General features: G+C 36.9%; 5 protein-coding genes across 5 annotated transcripts; 2 read left to right on the top strand and 3 right to left on the bottom strand.

Moving 5' to 3' along the window:
• The first annotated feature begins 104 nt into the window (after positions 1–104).
• LOC103861739 lies at positions 105–3,400 on the top strand. Its single transcript, XM_033288575.1, has one exon. It carries the CDS (start codon positions 2,523–2,525, stop codon positions 3,264–3,266), a length of 744 nt encoding a protein of 247 aa, XP_033144466.1. The 5' UTR covers positions 105–2,522; the 3' UTR covers positions 3,267–3,400.
• Positions 3,401–3,490: 90 nt separating this feature from the next.
• Positions 3,491–8,604, bottom strand: LOC103861731 (serine/threonine-protein kinase fray2). The gene is made up of 21 exons (XM_009139446.3): positions 8,392–8,604; positions 8,070–8,313; positions 7,737–7,991; positions 7,534–7,658; positions 7,414–7,458; positions 7,160–7,241; positions 6,468–6,536; positions 6,175–6,345; positions 6,032–6,097; positions 5,874–5,942; positions 5,710–5,781; positions 5,369–5,616; positions 5,161–5,282; positions 4,947–5,077; positions 4,803–4,859; positions 4,614–4,721; positions 4,472–4,523; positions 4,351–4,403; positions 4,187–4,251; positions 4,042–4,093; positions 3,491–3,935 (listed from the first exon to the last, which is right to left on the bottom strand). The coding sequence occupies exons 1-21, from the start codon at positions 8,415–8,417 to the stop codon at positions 3,891–3,893; spliced, it is 2,157 nt and encodes a 718-aa protein (XP_009137694.1). The 5' UTR covers positions 8,418–8,604; the 3' UTR covers positions 3,491–3,890.
• Positions 8,605–8,826: 222 nt separating this feature from the next.
• Positions 8,827–10,558, bottom strand: LOC103861719. The gene is made up of 3 exons (XM_009139440.3): positions 10,105–10,558; positions 9,462–9,822; positions 8,827–9,153 (listed from the first exon to the last, which is right to left on the bottom strand). The coding sequence occupies exons 1-3, from the start codon at positions 10,501–10,503 to the stop codon at positions 8,969–8,971; spliced, it is 945 nt and encodes a 314-aa protein (XP_009137688.1). The 5' UTR covers positions 10,504–10,558; the 3' UTR covers positions 8,827–8,968.
• Positions 10,559–11,450: 892 nt separating this feature from the next.
• On the bottom strand, positions 11,451–12,891 carry LOC103861708 (2-keto-3-deoxy-L-rhamnonate aldolase). Its single transcript, XM_009139433.3, has 2 exons — positions 12,166–12,891; positions 11,451–11,944 (listed from the first exon to the last, which is right to left on the bottom strand). Exons 1-2 carry the CDS (start codon positions 12,631–12,633, stop codon positions 11,588–11,590), a joined length of 825 nt encoding a protein of 274 aa, XP_009137681.1. The 5' UTR covers positions 12,634–12,891; the 3' UTR covers positions 11,451–11,587.
• A 280-nt stretch (positions 12,892–13,171) lies between these two features.
• LOC103861698 (2-keto-3-deoxy-L-rhamnonate aldolase) lies at positions 13,172–15,622 on the top strand. Its single transcript, XM_009139421.3, has 2 exons — positions 13,172–14,740; positions 15,166–15,622. Exons 1-2 carry the CDS (start codon positions 14,183–14,185, stop codon positions 15,505–15,507), a joined length of 900 nt encoding a protein of 299 aa, XP_009137669.1. The 5' UTR covers positions 13,172–14,182; the 3' UTR covers positions 15,508–15,622.
• The last annotated feature ends 592 nt before the right edge of the window (positions 15,623–16,214 follow it).

Genomic DNA, 16,214 nt, shown 5'->3' with positions numbered 1-16,214 from the left:
AAATTTATATTTATAAATTCAATTTTTACACATAAAATTAAATAAAAAATTAAATAATATTTATAATATTTCATAACTAGAATTAGACAACAAGAATATATAATAAAAAATGTACATGAAAATATAATTATTACACGAAATAATTAATATTATAACAAATTTAATAGTCTGGTAAATTTTCTGGAGACTTCCAAAATCTCCAAAATAGTTTCCAAACAAATTTTGTGTAACCGAAGATGGAGCATTACAGAAATATTTTTTGAAAATAATGTGGTATTTTACTTGTAGTTTAATATTTAGTTATGTATTTTTATTTATAGTTTTATATTTCAGTGTAAGATTTAATGAATTAATATTGCTGTAATATTTTTATATATGTGCTAATTATTTATAAAAACTTTATGGATTTACATTAAGTATGATAAATATAAGGATTATAGTGTAAAATATAAATCTTTGTGAAGTTAAGTTTAAAGTTTTATTAAAGAATAACATTTTGAAACTTCAAATATAGAGTTTTAGGAATTTCAAAATAGAGAGTCATTTTGGAAATGCTTTTGTAGAGACATCATTTACCAACGAGCATTGTATTCTTTACTTTCATTGTCATGTTACCCTAAGTTTTTGTTCGATGAAAAGGCTACCTTTTATTATTAATCTTGACTAGTTGGAACAGATTAATACACAGAGAGAAGTTACTATGTTCCTACTTACAAGCCCATGTTACCGAAACTTAAAATATCACTATCAGTCCAAAATAAGCTTAACATATCAGTCACGTGCATCTGGTTCCTAGCAGCTGATGAGTTAAAAAAATATCAATTTCATGTGTCGGAACTTTACTCGGTGTTTAATTCCTATAAGTGCTTTAAGAAATAAAACGAAACAGATGGTTGTAGAATACCATATGACAACTAATTAAAATCACAAAACCGAAGTTTTAGATATATAGTGTGATATGTGAGAGATGCCACCGGTTTTCGGATTATGTGTCGAAGTTTAGTCGGTGTTTAAATCCTACAAATTTTATTTTTAAAAAATAAGACGAAACTACGACATATCTACTTCGTATAGTGTGCCATATGAGATATAGAAACAAAAAAAGAAAACCAATAAAAATCATAAAACCGAACCAGTTTTAGTTAAGTTTTGGGTAACTCTTTAAAAAAATCCCACCAGTGTAATGTAAAGTTCCAATTGAAACAGAATATAATCATTGTTAATTGGTTTTGGCATTAGTTCATGACCTGTTTGGTTTCCTAACAAAATACACCATGCATCTAAAGATGATCAGAGTAGGTTTATTCATAGCTGTCTTTTTGTTTGTTTGTTTCGGTTGGCCTAATTGATTTTGGTTTAATCGTAGAGAACAGACTAAAAAGGAATGATCGGATATAGAATGTGGTCATGGTCACACTAAACTATAAAATAAATGTTTGTCTCGTCTTGTGTTGTGTATAGAGCGGCTGTTCGGTTGGCATTGCCTGCCTGCCATCTGTGGATAAATCTAGTCGGTTCATGGCCTGAATCTGGGCAATTAAAAAAACAAATCGAAATGGAAGACAACAACAAACATAACTTGACCCGTCCACTAACGAAACGAACCAAATCTCAAATCCTAAAAGCCCGGCCCATTATTTAGTGATTTTTTATTTACATGTATTAAAAAAAAGCAGTTGCGCATTTAACACAAAAGAATCGTGGATTGAAAAGAGAACCCTGAGAAAAAAAGACCAAAACCAGGGGCTGAATCTGTGGATATCAATCATGTCTAGTCTTTTATTTTATTTTTTTTGATCAAATGTCTAGTCTTTTATAAATTAAAAAAAATATATTTCAAGAAACAAAAAGTCAACATACGTTCATCATGTATGATGTATTATGTAATTCTTCGAGTAAATGTATGATGTAATTCTTTGACTAAATATATTATAGCATTACATAATTTACATTGTTCAGTTTATAAGCTATAGCTTGGTCATCACCTATGATCAAACAATTAACAAGCAATTAGCTGGGATTCTCGATTATAGTCCGGTTTATAAATATCTTCGAACCGAACCAAACGAAAAGGGAAATGTAGGAAGAAGACAAAGTGTGCAGACAGTGGAATAGAAAACAAATCCACTGTCTGCAAACAAATTGTGCAACTCGAGAGAGAAACCACGTTCAGGCTAAAACTGCTTCGCTGTTGATATTTTAGACGATCCAATCCATGCAACCCTGATGAAAGGGCCTACGTTACATTATATTGACCGTAAAAACCAAAACCAGAATCAACAAAAAGTATTTTGTCGAGACGTCCACATCAGCAGCTAAACCGCGTGCTAGCCACCCGGTCCTCCACCCCTAGAATCTAAACAAAACAGAAGCCGCAAGTTGCCACCACCTTTTCTCTCTCTTATGTTTCCCTCTAAAAAGGCCCGAACCTTTCATGTGTGTTTTGCAATTCAAAGTACAGAGAAAAACAAAACAAAACAAAAAAGGAAAGACTTTTCGAAGAACCCAACAGATATAGAAACATGTGTAGATCGACGGATTTCGATCGGTACGTTGAGAAAGAGAGCTTAAAGGTCAAAGCTTTCTACGTCCGGTTCACCGGTTTACCCACCCGCGAGTTCCTACCCGACTCTCTCACTCTTCTCTACCCGCCGCGGATCAACGAAGCCGCTTTCGAGCTCGACGGGTCCAAGATCCGACCCGACTCCCCGGCCTTCGTGACGCTGCACAGGGTCGTTAAAGGAGGAGAGGCGATATACGGGTGTAGGGAACCGGTTCGGGTCTGGGAAGGGATCCGGTTCGAGGTGTACATGAGCGAGGAGAGAGTCGTGAAAGGTATCTTCAGGAAAGAGGATGGAGATAAGTGGAAGATCGAGTGCGAGTGTGAGATGGAGGAAGGAGCTGCTGAGGTCGTTGTGGCGGCGGAGGGACACGTGGCGACGTCGACGATGGCGAGGAAACATAGGAGGAGGAGGAGGAAGCAGTTTGAGTGTTTGGAGGAGATACCTGAGGAGAGAGAGGAAGGGAGGGAATCGGACGATGTGTGTTTTTGCACGTGTAGTTGCGGCGAATCTGACGACGGAGAGGGAGAGTGGGAGTCAGTGGAGTGGACGGCTGAGATGGAGTCAGAGGCGGAGGGAATGGGATGGGCCGTTGATTTGGGTATTTGGGTTATGTGTTTGGGGGTGGGCTACTTGGTGTCTAAAGCCTCTACTAAAACCTTGAGAAGTGGAGGGAGAAGAAGACGAACAAGAAGTCTCTTTTAAACTTGTCTGTGATCAAATCAGTTTAATTGTTCAACTACGTCCAGATCATTAAACCATAATGTAAAACAATCCATGATTTTGGTTAGTAAGAGTCGCACTAGTTTCATTTTATATGAATCATATGACCTTATGAACAGAGGCAAGAACATGCAAGAATCTAATGAATGCAAGCAAGCAAGTAGGTCAATCATATTTGCATTTACAAATTTAACAAATACACAAACGATCCAAAAAGTGATTTCCCTTTTCTTACTAACAATAATAAAAAGACCAAAAAAAGAATAAAAACTTGTTCAAAACGTGTGAAAATAAATTCGAAGTGGGGGTTGACAGAGCCTTTCTTCTCCTTTTTAATTTTATTTTTTTTTGTATTCGTTTCTGCTGTCTTTTAACTGTTAGTTTTACATCAGAAGCAGAGACACTGCTAGTTTTCTCGTTGTGGTCGTCATCATCACCGTCTGAAACACACACAGAACCTAACTAGAGAAAATCGCTGTTGTTGCTTCACAGCCTTTAGTATTTTTGAACAGTCTTATCTGGTTTTTTACTGATAAGACTTTTCAACTCGTTCTCCTACAGGTTCTGTGCAGCTCAGTTTTTTTCGCCCTCGCTTCCCGCTCCTGCTTACACTAGTTCGCGACCAGTGAATGCTTTCAGTTTCTGCTGTAGCTGTTTACAAAAAAATAAAATAAACATAAGAATATTACATGATAGGTCGGTCATCAAGTAGATATTTGCATTTTTTTTAACGAGTTGAAAATGTGTGTTGGCTTACTTGGTTGTATCTTGATTTCTCTGAATCGAGTTCCTCCGTTAAGTCGTTCAGCCTGAAATTTTTGGCAGCGGGATGCACTTAGTAAAGACTTACTAAATCATTCAATAAAAGAAACAAAAAGATTTGCTCTTAGAAGAGGACTAACTTAGCCCGGAGCTCAGAGATACTGCTAAGTAGCATCCTCTCCCTCTCAGAAGGCACAGAATCAACCTGTAATCCAGAGAAAAAATGAAGGTAAATAATAACATAGCCGCAAACAATATCTATGACTAAACTAGAGCTTTATCCTTTTTGAGAAAATCAACTTACGGTTCCATTAGTCTCTGAGCGAGGCAAAGGTGGTAACTTCCCAGATTGAGAACCTATAACAATGATCAATGTATCATTACGACTTCTTCACAACATATTGTAGTAAAACTTTCGCTCTTACCGTCCATCGTCTCTGCGGATTGTACACTACTCAGTAAGTTCATAAGAAGATCCTGCAGTGAAATATATAGTATTAATAAAATACTGCTAATTAACTAGATAACCCTCATGTCTCATTGGACGTTTCTTGAACTTATATTCACCTGTTGTACTGAGTTTTGCTGGAAAATATGTTGAAGTTGAGGTATGATGAGTGACGGGGACATAGGTTGGCTACTTAACTCCTTAATGGTCTGAGGCTGAACCGTTGGCTGCATGATACAAAAACAATATCAAGAAAAGGTACTAATAAAATGAGTTAAAATGAAGCTTTGTGTTGGAAAAAAACTGACCATTTTAGGCTCAGGTATCCAGTTACCCACACTAGCAGATTTCCTCAGAGGGGATGACTGGAAATTGAGTGTATGATTCATCAGGTGAGGAGAAGAAATCATCAAATCTACAATAACAGAGAAGAAGAGACTAGAACAACTAACCTGTGGAGATCGACGAGGGACTATACTTAATGGAACATCCTTAGCAAGGTCCAAGTTTCCTGATGTTACTGAGAATCTTCCTTTCTGAACAAGGTTACCCTTTGACTTCTCATCCAAAGAATCACGGAATCCTATTCAAAGATTTTGACAAAACACACACTTTAGCTCAACTGCAAGTGAAGCAAAAAAAAAGTGCATGAAGATTGCCACTCACCTCCTGAGTATTTAATAGGAGCTGACAAGCTGTTTGAAGAAGCACGAGTTGAAAGATTCAAAGGACCGCTAAAGCTAGGAGCTCTTTTGACAGACGGGGCTGCCTGGTGTTCACTCTCGGATCTAAGCATTGTTTAAAAAGTTGGATTGTTTTTAAAAGCTTTCTCTTACATAAAAGGACAAGCAGAGATCTAAAGCAAATGTCCAACCTTTCAAACATTTGACCTTTCTCTGAAGCTGATACAACGGCCCTGCTTGTAAGTGGTCCACTCTGACTTTGGCGTCTTACTGGCTTATTAACCTTGGCCTCAGACACTTCTTGCTCTGAGTTTGGTGTCACAGAAGAAGTATTAGTGATGAAAGTGAACTTCTCTTCACAGTTTGGTTCTTCCACTTGAGTAGTGGAAACCTTTTCCTTCCCGTTCATGTTTTCATATAGTACCGGACTATCATTCACCTGCAATGGCTTTGTAAAATTAGTTCATCTGATACCGAGGAAGTGAAGTCTTATAAGATGCATTTTTCTAAATGTTATCCACAGATTACTAGCCTTGTTATGAAACCGTGTATGGAAGATTTCTTCATCTTCCTGACTCTCTTCTAGACCATCGTCATCACTTAGCTATTTACACAAACAAAAAGAATATAAGAACAAGTGTTATGTGATAGTTACCAATGAACAGAAATTAAGAATACGCAAGAGCAGTTACTTACCAAAGATGCTTGTGTTTTCAAGTCTTTGACGTCAAAATTCCATGCGCTAACTCCTCTTTGGTATTCACTCTGACATTCAGCAAAAGAAGTGTTTCAATGTCCAACTCTGCATTAAGTTAAGTATTTAGGTGATAATGTATAAACTAAGTGTTTGTCACCATTGATATAGCTTCCTCGTCAGCAGTGGCCATTCTCTTTAAGGCAAGCTGCGCAGCATCCTTGGCCTGTCATACACCAACGCAATCAACAACATGAGAACATGATGATGATTTCAATAAAGAAGCACACAAAAATGGCTAACCTGAAGAGATTTTACACGTGTCCAAAGGGGAGGCAAATCAGCAAATAACGACTTCACAGCAAGCTCAGGTGGCTTAGTGTTTTTGAAGCAGGAGTGTTTCAGCAACTTTTCAGCGGTGGGTCTTTTTGTTTGATCTTTCACCAAACACATTGCAACCATTTCTTTAAAGGACTGCTCACAGCTGAAAGTCCTCTAATTAGTTTAGTTTATTAAAAAAAAATTCTAACTGAAAAAACATACACATCTAAAAACCCAACAAAGCTTAGAACAACACCTAGAAAGAACACGAGTACCTTTGAGAATTTCTTATCACGGTCGTAATCAAGACCTGGAGGTGCGTTTTGAATAGTCATTAGCAGCACCTGTAATCAGAACAGCAAAGAAATGAATCAGAACTATTTTAATAGATTGCAAACACAGACATAAACTGGAAAAAAGAGATACTCCCTCTGTACCTAAATGATGTAAGTTTATATGTTCTTACATATATTAAAAAAACATACTCCCTCTGTTCCCAAAAGTAAGATTTTCTAAAGTCTTCAGGCTTATTAAGAATTCAATAAATGTTTATAATTTAAATTTTTTTTTACTTTATTATACACTTTCCAATAACTTTTCAACAATAAAATTTAATCAATTCAAATATTTTCATTTAATGTTTCTTAAAAGTATAAAAAATACTTTAAACATATAAAAAATCTATCTTTATGGAACAAATAAAAAATCTAAAACATCTTATTTTCGGGAACAGAGGTAATATTAAATTTTAATGATAAGCGCTTATTTTTTGTGTTTACCAATTTCTAATCATTTTAGATCAACATGATTTCAAGAAATACAATTAATCTTTTTGAAGTTTGTAATTTATCATTATCTATAATAATAAAAGATACTTAGAAAACATAAAACATGCATCTTTTTGAAACAATTTTTTTTAAAACATTTATCTTCTAGGAAAGAAGAGAAGAGAGTATTGATAGATTACCTTCATGGGGGGATATTTTGAGAAGGGTGCATGACCATGGGCCAATTCAAGTGCGGTTATACCAAACGACCAGATATCAGCCCTGTGACAGAAGAACAATCGACCAAATAAGCTACTATTGCATTTTCTTTGTTCACACACACAGTGTGAATACATTCGGATTAGAGGCAGACTAGTTTGACAAAATTGTCTTAACATATGCATACCAAAGTGGACTACTTTTTACATTTGAGCTTTAAAGACTATAAACTCACTTGGAATTATATCCATTTCCCGGCTGCAAGACTTCCGGTGCCATCCTACAAAAAAAGAAACAAGAGTTTAAACAGAAAGTGATGTTGTATGAAAGTAGATAAAGAATCACAATAACCTACCAGCACGGAGTACCAACAAATGTGTTTCTTGCACGTTGCCTATCACCGTTATCAAACAAGCAAGCAGACACGCCAAAATCGCCAAGCTTAATCTCACCATTGTCATCAAGAAGTATGTTTCCTGCCTATTAGGATTGAAGAAAAAAAAAAAACATTATATGGATGACTGAAAATACAAAGTTCCAATTTTTTTTGTAACCAACCTTAACATCACGGTGGATATGGCCTTGTTTATGAAGATAATCAAGAGCTTTAAGAGTTTCTTTCAATATAGAACAAATAGCCGACTCTTCAAACCCGTCTGAATAAGCAGTCTTCATAAGATGCAGACAAGAGCCTTGCGCCATGAATGGCATCACCACCCAAAGACTATGGTCGACAGAAAACGAACAAAACGACTTTATAACGTTTGGGTGGTCTATCAAACTCATAGTCTGAGATTCCCTCCTCACATCATCCTACACAAAAAGAGAGATCTAAAGACAAAGGGCGGCTGGCCTTTAACTAATTAAAAGATCGAGGAAGAACAAACAAACCAGATTGCTATTGCATCGATCGAGATCCAGACACTTGACAGCGATGACTTCATTGGTCGGGAGATAGATCGCTCGATAGACGACGGCGCTAGCTCCATGGCCTACTTCTTCCATAAGTTTGTAGTCTTTTGGATTCATTGAGAAGCCTCTCTGCTTAACACTACTACCGCCACGAACAACAGCACCACCACTACTACTACTACCTCTGACCATCTTCTTCCGTCTCTTTCCACCGAAAACCGCCCTGAATACCACCACCAAATCAACAAAAAATGATAAATAAAATCAGGAGAGGAGGAGAGAGAGAGAATAGTAGTTTTACTCGAGAACAAGTCGAAGAAACCCCATTGAAGTTTGAGATGCTGATTGAATTTTTTTTTTAATTTTATAATTAATTCAGCTATATTTGTTTTTTTTTAACTTGGCTCTGGCTATATTTCTGATCAGTTGACCGCCACGACAAACGCGATTGATAGCGAAAGAGAGAGACAGAAGAGGAGAGCTGTTGTGTGCTGAAGTGTTAATGTGGTAAGTGTTTAGGATTGTGACACGTGTTTATGTTTCAGAATGAATGGCTGCTAATGATCTTGGTCCCATCTACCTCTTCAAGTTCACGAGTGAGTCTTTTTTAAGATAACAAAGTAAACAGTTTTGTAAAAAAATCTGATTCACTTTTTTCTTTCTTTATTTATTCTAAATAAAATATTATTTATAATTAGATGTAAATCTAAACATTATCTGCTGTATATCGTTGAAATCTGAAAAATGTATATATTGATTACTGATGAAGAAATGTGATAAAAGATGGAAATTTTACATTTAAAATCCAATTAGTATTCAAGAAAATATACAATAGTTGTTTCTTTTTTTTTGCGTTTCTACCTTTTTAACTGCTGCTTCTACATCTGAGCAGAGCTTGGAAATGGTTTTAAGAGCTTCAATTTAAAGCAGAAGTCCAGACTTATAGACGCAAACGCAAATATCAAGACGCTCTGAGAAACCAAAACGGCGCCGTCTATTCCATGAGAAAACAAGCTTTCCCAGCTCAGCTCCAGTGGCGGTCCTCTGCTTAACATACCAAGTCCTGGTACACCATATAAAACAAAAATCATAATTTTGTTAAGAATATTAAGACAGATCCAAAATAATACAGGTCAGAGGTTAATATTCAACTCAATCAATTATTTAAGTAAGAAATCATTTACAATAAATCAAATCACTGATTAGTATTCCATTACTGGAAGATTATAATTTAATCAACCAAAGTCAGGACAACGATGGGGATCATCCAGCTCACACTTCCAACACAATATAACAAATCAATCGCAAACGTAAACGTTTTGACCATTTAAAATGAAGTTAAGATAGAAGCAGTAATCAAAATGTGTTTACCTTTGACAAATCCAAAGGCTGCAACGGCTCCTGATTTGAGATGACTATCATCCAAGTCTCTTCTGATTACATACCTGAATGTGACCCCAAACAATGCACAGCTTGCAAACGCTACTCCTAGGGGAAGAACAAGCTGCTCAATGCTCGAGACTTGAGAAAGAGCAAACGGGACTTCTGCAACGGTCCCAACCGCAGCTGCAATCGCTGCCGCTTTGGCTGATTCTAATCTCTCCTTGTCTTTATCAATCGAATATCCGTTTTCTGAGCTCTCCGTTGCGGGGGTCTCTGCTAAGGACAAGGAGCGTTCCGCTTCCTCAACCATTGTTCTTGCTGCGATAATCTCCTGCTGGCATTCTGCGATCTTGAATCAGATATTGCATAAGATGAACATGCTTTTGTCTCTCTTGTTTTAAAATTATAAAAACAGTTTCATTTCGAGAAAAACATGAACTTACACTGTCTGCATAAACACACTACACACAATAAAGACTTACATTATCTAATTTTTAATAATTTTCAAACCAGTAGACTAAACTATCTTCACACAAACTAAACATAAAGTCATACTCTAAAGAACCCTCTGAAACTCTCAGATTCCAAAGCGCAAAGAATCAAACTTTGTTTCCAGAATAAGATCACTCACCTCAGCGGCTCTTGATTCAAGCTTATCAACATAATCCTGCAACAACTTCGCCTCGAACTCTTGCCTCTCAATCTCCGCGAGCTCTCTCTTCGCAGTCTCCACCCTCATCGAGGCTTTCTCCAGACCGTCAAGCAGACTCTTGTTCTCTTCTCTGCTCAGCAGCTCCTCGACTTGGTTCCCGACGATACCGGACAGAGACTTCTTCAAATCTCCGCCGTCGCTCGAGTTCGCTGCGTTATCTTCCGATGAACTACTGATTCTCCAGTTTCGAGTTCTGCGGTGAGGAGAACTCAGGGAAGACAGTTGAAAGTTCAGAGCTTTGGGATTCAAGACATAGCTTTCCGATACAATCAGTGGATTTGATTTCCATCGAAGAGATTGTGGAGATAAAGTTTGCATTTTTTTGAAACAAAGGAAGAATCTTTGTGTTCTCCTCAATCTGGTTCCTTCGATATGAAAACTAGCCACTGAAACGGTACATGAAAAAACGGCGGCCTTTCTTAAAAACAACGACAATACTTTAGGTCTTCCAGAGTCCGAACGACATGCATTCTAGTGTTCTCCTTTTTTTAACACCTTACACCCTAACGTAGGGGTGGGCGTTCGGGTCTATTCGGATTTCAGGTTTAAAGATTTCAGCCATATTCGAGTATTTTTAAATTTTGGTCGGGTTCAGTTCAGGTTCGGATAACCCATTTAAATTATTTTTAAAAAATTAAAATTTATTATATACTTTAAGTTTCTCAAAATCTATAAACAAAACACTATATTACATATAAATTTGAATAGCATATGTCAAAGTATCTAAAATTAACAAAAAAATTGGTTTTGTTTGAATATTTGGATTAAAAATAAATAGATATTTTAAGTATTGTTGGTGTTTTGAGTATTAGACATGTACTTTTGACTATTTGTATATTTTTATAAGTATTTTGGACAACTTAAAAGTATCTTATATATTTTGATGTTCTTAATATATATTAAATCTAAAAATAATTAATATATATAGGTATATAAATCAATTTCGGATATAATTGGGTACCCGAAATACTTCGGTTCGGATCGGATTCGGTTTCGATTCTTTAAATACCAAAATTTTGAACCCATTCAGATATTTAATTAATTTCGGTTAAGGTTCGATACTATTTTTTGGATCAGATTCGGTTCGATACTATTTTTTGGATCGGATTCGGTTTGATTTTTTGGATCCGGGTATTTTGCCCAGCCCTACCCTAATGTTTCAAACATGTGCATTCGGCTTCTTAAATTAGTTTACTTTAGAGACACATACTAGTAACATAGTATCGAATTACTTTTTCTCCTAATCATTCTTTTAGATCAAAGTCTTTAAAAAGCAAAATAGATAAAGCGATTAAACTAACATCAAGCACGGTTAGTACCATTGAAAATAAAAAAAAACTAACATCAAGCACGGTTAATATCCCCAAATCAAGTCTCATGTTTCATGCTAAGACCTAAAAGCCTAAACCCCGGTGACATCAACCACGGACTTCTTATTAGCCTTGACGTCATCAACGGCTGCCTTCTTGAACAAGGAGACGTCCGCTGATCCGAGAACAATGTGATACCCACGTGACCAGAGATCCGCGGCCGTGTCCTGAGCCGTAGCCATCCCGGCCAAGTAAGCTCCTCCTTTCACCGGCTCGGAAGCCAACACCGCAGTCTCCGCCGTCCTCATGGTGGAATTCACCTTGGGGTTTCCAGGGTCGTGAAGAAGCCCCAAACTCGCGCTCAGATCACGTGGACCCATCATCACACAGTCCATCCCATCAACGGCCACGATCTCGTTTACATTCTTCACACCTTCCTCAGATTCTATCTGTAGAGTCAATAATAAAAAAAATATTCATGACTTCACTTCCAACTTTTGTAACTTCACAAGTACAGTTACAGTTACAGACAATATAAATCTAACAATTTCTCCGACAAGTCAAAGAACTAGACATTGTCACATGAATTTCACGTGTTCGTTCGTCTTCCTCACTTATTCTTAATAACCAAAAATCAAAACAAAAAAAATGAAAACGGAAGAGATCGAACCTGACACATGATAAGCAAATTGTCGATGTAGTTCGCCAGGTAAGCCTCGTCAAACCCGAACTTGGAGTCCCTCACAACAGTGTACGCACATCCCCTAACACCGTCGGGACGGTACCTGCAAAACGACACCGCATCGGAGGCAGATCCTCCATTTTCAACCATGGGGAACATGATCCCAGCCGTTCCGAGGTCCAGGGCTTTTTTGGCCCAAGCCTGAGTGACGTCAGGGACGCGGACAACGGCTGAGCAACCCGCGGCTTCGATGGCGCGGATGCAGTTGATGGCCTCGCGAATGCCGCCTGCTCCATGCTCCAGATCGATGATGATGAAGTCGTACCCGGAGAAAGCAGCGATCTCGGCGATCTCCGGCGAGAGGGAGAGGAGAAAGAGGCCGTAGAGGTTTTCTCCCTCCCGGAGGCGGGACTTGAGAGACTTTCTTGTTTGGATCGAAGAGGTTGCGGAAGACATTGCGACTGAGAGTAGAGACCTTGAAGTGCGAAATGAAATCGGAGTCAACGAAGATGAAAAGAAAGCGTTAACAGAGATGAAGAAGCCAGAAGACAATAGGGTTATCGATTAAATAGTCCACGTGTCTTAAAATTCGTTTCTCTTTTTTTTTTTTTTATAAAAGGCTTAAAATTCGTTTCTTTTGTTTACATAATTTGAGAATCAATTATATTGATTTTTTTTTTCAAATACTCTGCTATAAAATATAGATTTTTAGCTTTGTTTATAGTAGCAAAATATTTTTATTTGTATATAGTTTCCTTAAAGAAAAGATTATTTATAACTAAAGCAGATTTTTGATGTACCAATATCTCGCAGCTATGGTAAGTATATTATTACAAGATAAGTTAAAGATTTTCAGTGTATAAACGAAGAAAGAAACCAAGAACTAAGCTAGATTTGCTTTTCTTTATGATTAGTTCCAACTCTTTGAAAAACACGGCGTGGGGATGCAGGCCTGTGTTGTTCAGAGACATCGAAAATTTATCCAGATCCCGTACATTGTCCTTGGGAAGTTTGAAACTAAAGTGTAAATGCATTTGCACTGGAACCAGAACACACAAGCATTTAGATTCTAAGGCTAGTGGTGTTTTAAACTTTTTGAGGTTCTTGTAAACTAAGAGAAATCATACTTGGTCGGCTTCAATGACTATTATGTATTACGAGAACATTGAACTATCTTCTAGCACTCTCTGGAGTAAGGCTGCAGTTCTTGGGACATCACTCTACAAGTAACTAGAACAAAGAGCAAACTAAAAAATAAGAACTATGGCATCATTTTTGTCAGCATTTGACCAAAAAAAAAGAACTATGGCATCATCTTTTAAATCACACAATGCCAAGCTCGAATCAAATAGGTCCCTAGTGTGCTACTGCACCATTACATCCTTTGTTAGTTTACGTCCATTGATGAACATAGAATTGGATAATAATGACATCATCTACATCACGTCACGTCAACAAAATAGCTGAACAAAGGATTAAGTTCCATTGCAGTTCTCTGTTATTGTAGCCAAATACTCAAATCATTACTAAAACTAGCTAAGGGAAAACATTATAACAAATGCTAGAAAATTTTGCAATCTGATCAAAACAAAAGAATGTTCCTTTACCTTCAGTAGAAGAGCAAGTTTCTGGTCAGAAGCAAGCTGGCATAACCACAACGCAAAAGGGAGACCTTGAAGCCTTCAAGCTATTGCTCATCTTAAACCCCTCACTAGCTCTTAAGTCACAATACCTTCTGTGACATGAAAACTTTATAATATATACATTATGTAACAAAATCCACATTTACAATTTCTTTTTAAATGCTGAAATTTATTCCCTATCTTAAATATCTAAAATTGAATATTACATATTTTGTATATTTAACTATGTATTCAATACGTACAACCCTAGTAGCTACATTTTCTCTCACGCGGCCGCACCTTATAGCTTCGTTCTCTCCAATTCTTTGTCCAGACAAAATCTCTTTGAATATTCTTCCTCTCTGTTTGAGTTATCTTGAAAAATGTTTTCCCGCATATCCAGGCGCATCCCATTTCAAAATCTGAACCGTACTTCGGTGCTTCATAGGGCACAACCGTTACTAACCAAGCCAGCAGCACCCTCCACGGCCTTCTTCTCTTCTCAGAGATCTCTGAAAACACGCCTCAGAGAAGGAGAAAATCTTTATGGGCTATTTCTCCTTTCATTCTCGCCGGAGATGGCTGAGATTGCTTCATATGCCGGTTATGACTTCATCGTCGTGGACATGGAGCACGGTGCCGGCGGAGTTCGAGAGGCGCTCAACTGTATACGCGCTGTTGAGGCAGCAGGATCTTCCACCGTGCTCCGTGTTCCAGATAATTGTCAAGCATGGACCAAGAAGGCTCTGGATCTTGGCCCTGACGGCATTATGTTTCCCATGATCGAGACTGGTAAAGCAGCTTCGGATGCTGTCTCGTACTGCCGGTATCGCCCTGACGGACTCCGCGGCTGTGCTTACTCGATTGTGAGAGATTCCAAGTTCGGGTTCGACGAAGAGTATTTACGTAATTACACCGATCAGCTACTGATCATGTGCCAGGTCTTGCTCTTTTATATTTATAGCTATATATTTACATGTGCAAAATTTTGAGACATATACTAAATTTACTAATTTTAACTAGTTCTAAATCAACAAAATGTTCAAAAAAAAAAAAAACTAGTTCTAAATGCAAACGATATTTTATTTTATTTTTGTTTTGTAGTTTAGTTTAGTTTGTGAGCAAATATCTATGTGAAAGCAAAAATTTCACATGTTTTATAATTTCACATGATGGTATTGTATTATTCTTTTTAGCAACTGAAAGATGATGGTATTATATAATTTCTTATATTTTAATAGTATAGATATAGTTGAACTTTTTTTTTTTTTGAAAAAAGATATAGTTGAACTTTTTAATATATACGATATAGTTAAAAATAATATATATTGACGATTGTTTATGTGTTTTATCCTTGAAAATCCAGATAGAATCCGAGGAAGGTGTGAAGAACGTGAAGGACATTGTCGCCGTTGATGGGATGGATTGCGTGATGATGGGGCCGAGGGATCTGAGCGCGAGCTTGGGGCTACTCCATGACCCAGGAAATGCGAAGGTGAAGTCCCTCATGAGGACGGCTGAGACGGCGGTGATAGCTTCCGATCCGGAGAATGGTGGAGCTTACTTGGCCGGGATGGCCACGGCTCAGGACAAACCGGTGGATCTCAGGTTACGTGGATATCACATGATAATTGGAGCTACTGACGTGCCTTTGTTTAAGAAGGCAGTGGTTGATGACGTCAAGAGTTTTAAGTTTGGATGTTCGTAAAAAAAAATTAGATTATTGCATAGACTTCAATATGATACCTATTTATGGTATCTAAAATTCAAATTCAAAGATATTTCAGTTGACAAATATAAATATATAATTATAGTTATGATTATACTTTGATTTTATCTGAGATTGTTAGGGGTAGCGTTCGGGTATCTGTTCGGGTTCGGGTCGGGTATTTCGGATTTTCGGGTATTTCGGTATAGAGGTGTAGAACCCGTTCGGGTATTTCTGTACTTCGGGTCGGGTTCGGATATTTTTAGTTTGGGTTCGGTTATTTCGGATCGGGTTCGGATATTTAGATTTTGAAAAAAACAAAATTAAATTTTCATTTTTCAAATTTCTTGTATTTAAAAATATAACTTTCACTTCACTAATCTTTTATTTTTAATAGATTGAATGGTTAATAGATTTGGACATAACATTTTGAAACTAAAAAACATTAATTTGATTATTGTTTTTAAATTTTGGATGTAACTTTTTGTTCATTCTTGAAATAAAAAATTTGACATGTATTTTAAGTGATTAGCAAATCATTTTTTCCGTAATTGTATGTATATCTTATGAACTTAAAATATGTGTAGTATCAATATAAATACTTTATATAAAATGAAAGATGTAAACTAGAAATATAAGGTTAATTATACATATGTTCGGTTATTTTCGGATATCCATTCGGGTTCGGGTATTATCCGTTCGGGTTC

This window comes from Brassica rapa, chromosome A01, assembly GCF_000309985.2.
Source record: "Brassica rapa cultivar Chiifu-401-42 chromosome A01, CAAS_Brap_v3.01, whole genome shotgun sequence".
Taxonomy (NCBI): Eukaryota; Viridiplantae; Streptophyta; class Magnoliopsida; order Brassicales; family Brassicaceae; genus Brassica; species Brassica rapa.
This window is presented reverse-complemented; position numbering and strand designations above follow the sequence as displayed.

Coding starts and splice junctions, on each gene's coding strand:
- LOC103861719 (XM_009139440.3), bottom strand. CDS start 10,503: ATGCAAACTTTATCTCCACAATCTCTTCGATGGAAATCAAATCCACTG. Junction 9,823..10,104: donor TTGAATCAAGAGCCGCTGAG/GTGAGTGATCTT, acceptor ATCTGATTCAAG/ATCGCAGAATGCCAGCAGGA. Junction 9,154..9,461: donor AGCCTTTGGATTTGTCAAAG/GTAAACACATTT, acceptor ATGGTGTACCAG/GACTTGGTATGTTAAGCAGA.
- LOC103861739 (XM_033288575.1), top strand. CDS start 2,523: ATGTGTAGATCGACGGATTTCGATCGGTACGTTGAGAAAGAGAGCTTA.
- LOC103861708 (XM_009139433.3), bottom strand. CDS start 12,633: ATGTCTTCCGCAACCTCTTCGATCCAAACAAGAAAGTCTCTCAAGTCC. Junction 11,945..12,165: donor ATTTGCTTATCATGTGTCAG/GTTCGATCTCTT, acceptor TTGACTCTACAG/ATAGAATCTGAGGAAGGTGT.
- LOC103861698 (XM_009139421.3), top strand. CDS start 14,183: ATGTTTTCCCGCATATCCAGGCGCATCCCATTTCAAAATCTGAACCGT. Junction 14,741..15,165: donor AGCTACTGATCATGTGCCAG/GTCTTGCTCTTT, acceptor TTGAAAATCCAG/ATAGAATCCGAGGAAGGTGT.
- LOC103861731 (XM_009139446.3), bottom strand. CDS start 8,417: ATGGGGTTTCTTCGACTTGTTCTCGA. Junction 5,617..5,709: donor ATACACGGTTTCATAACAAG/GCTAGTAATCTG, acceptor AAGCCATTGCAG/GTGAATGATAGTCCGGTACT. Junction 4,094..4,186: donor ATCTCTGAGCTCCGGGCTAA/GTTAGTCCTCTT, acceptor CAAAAATTTCAG/GCTGAACGACTTAACGGAGG.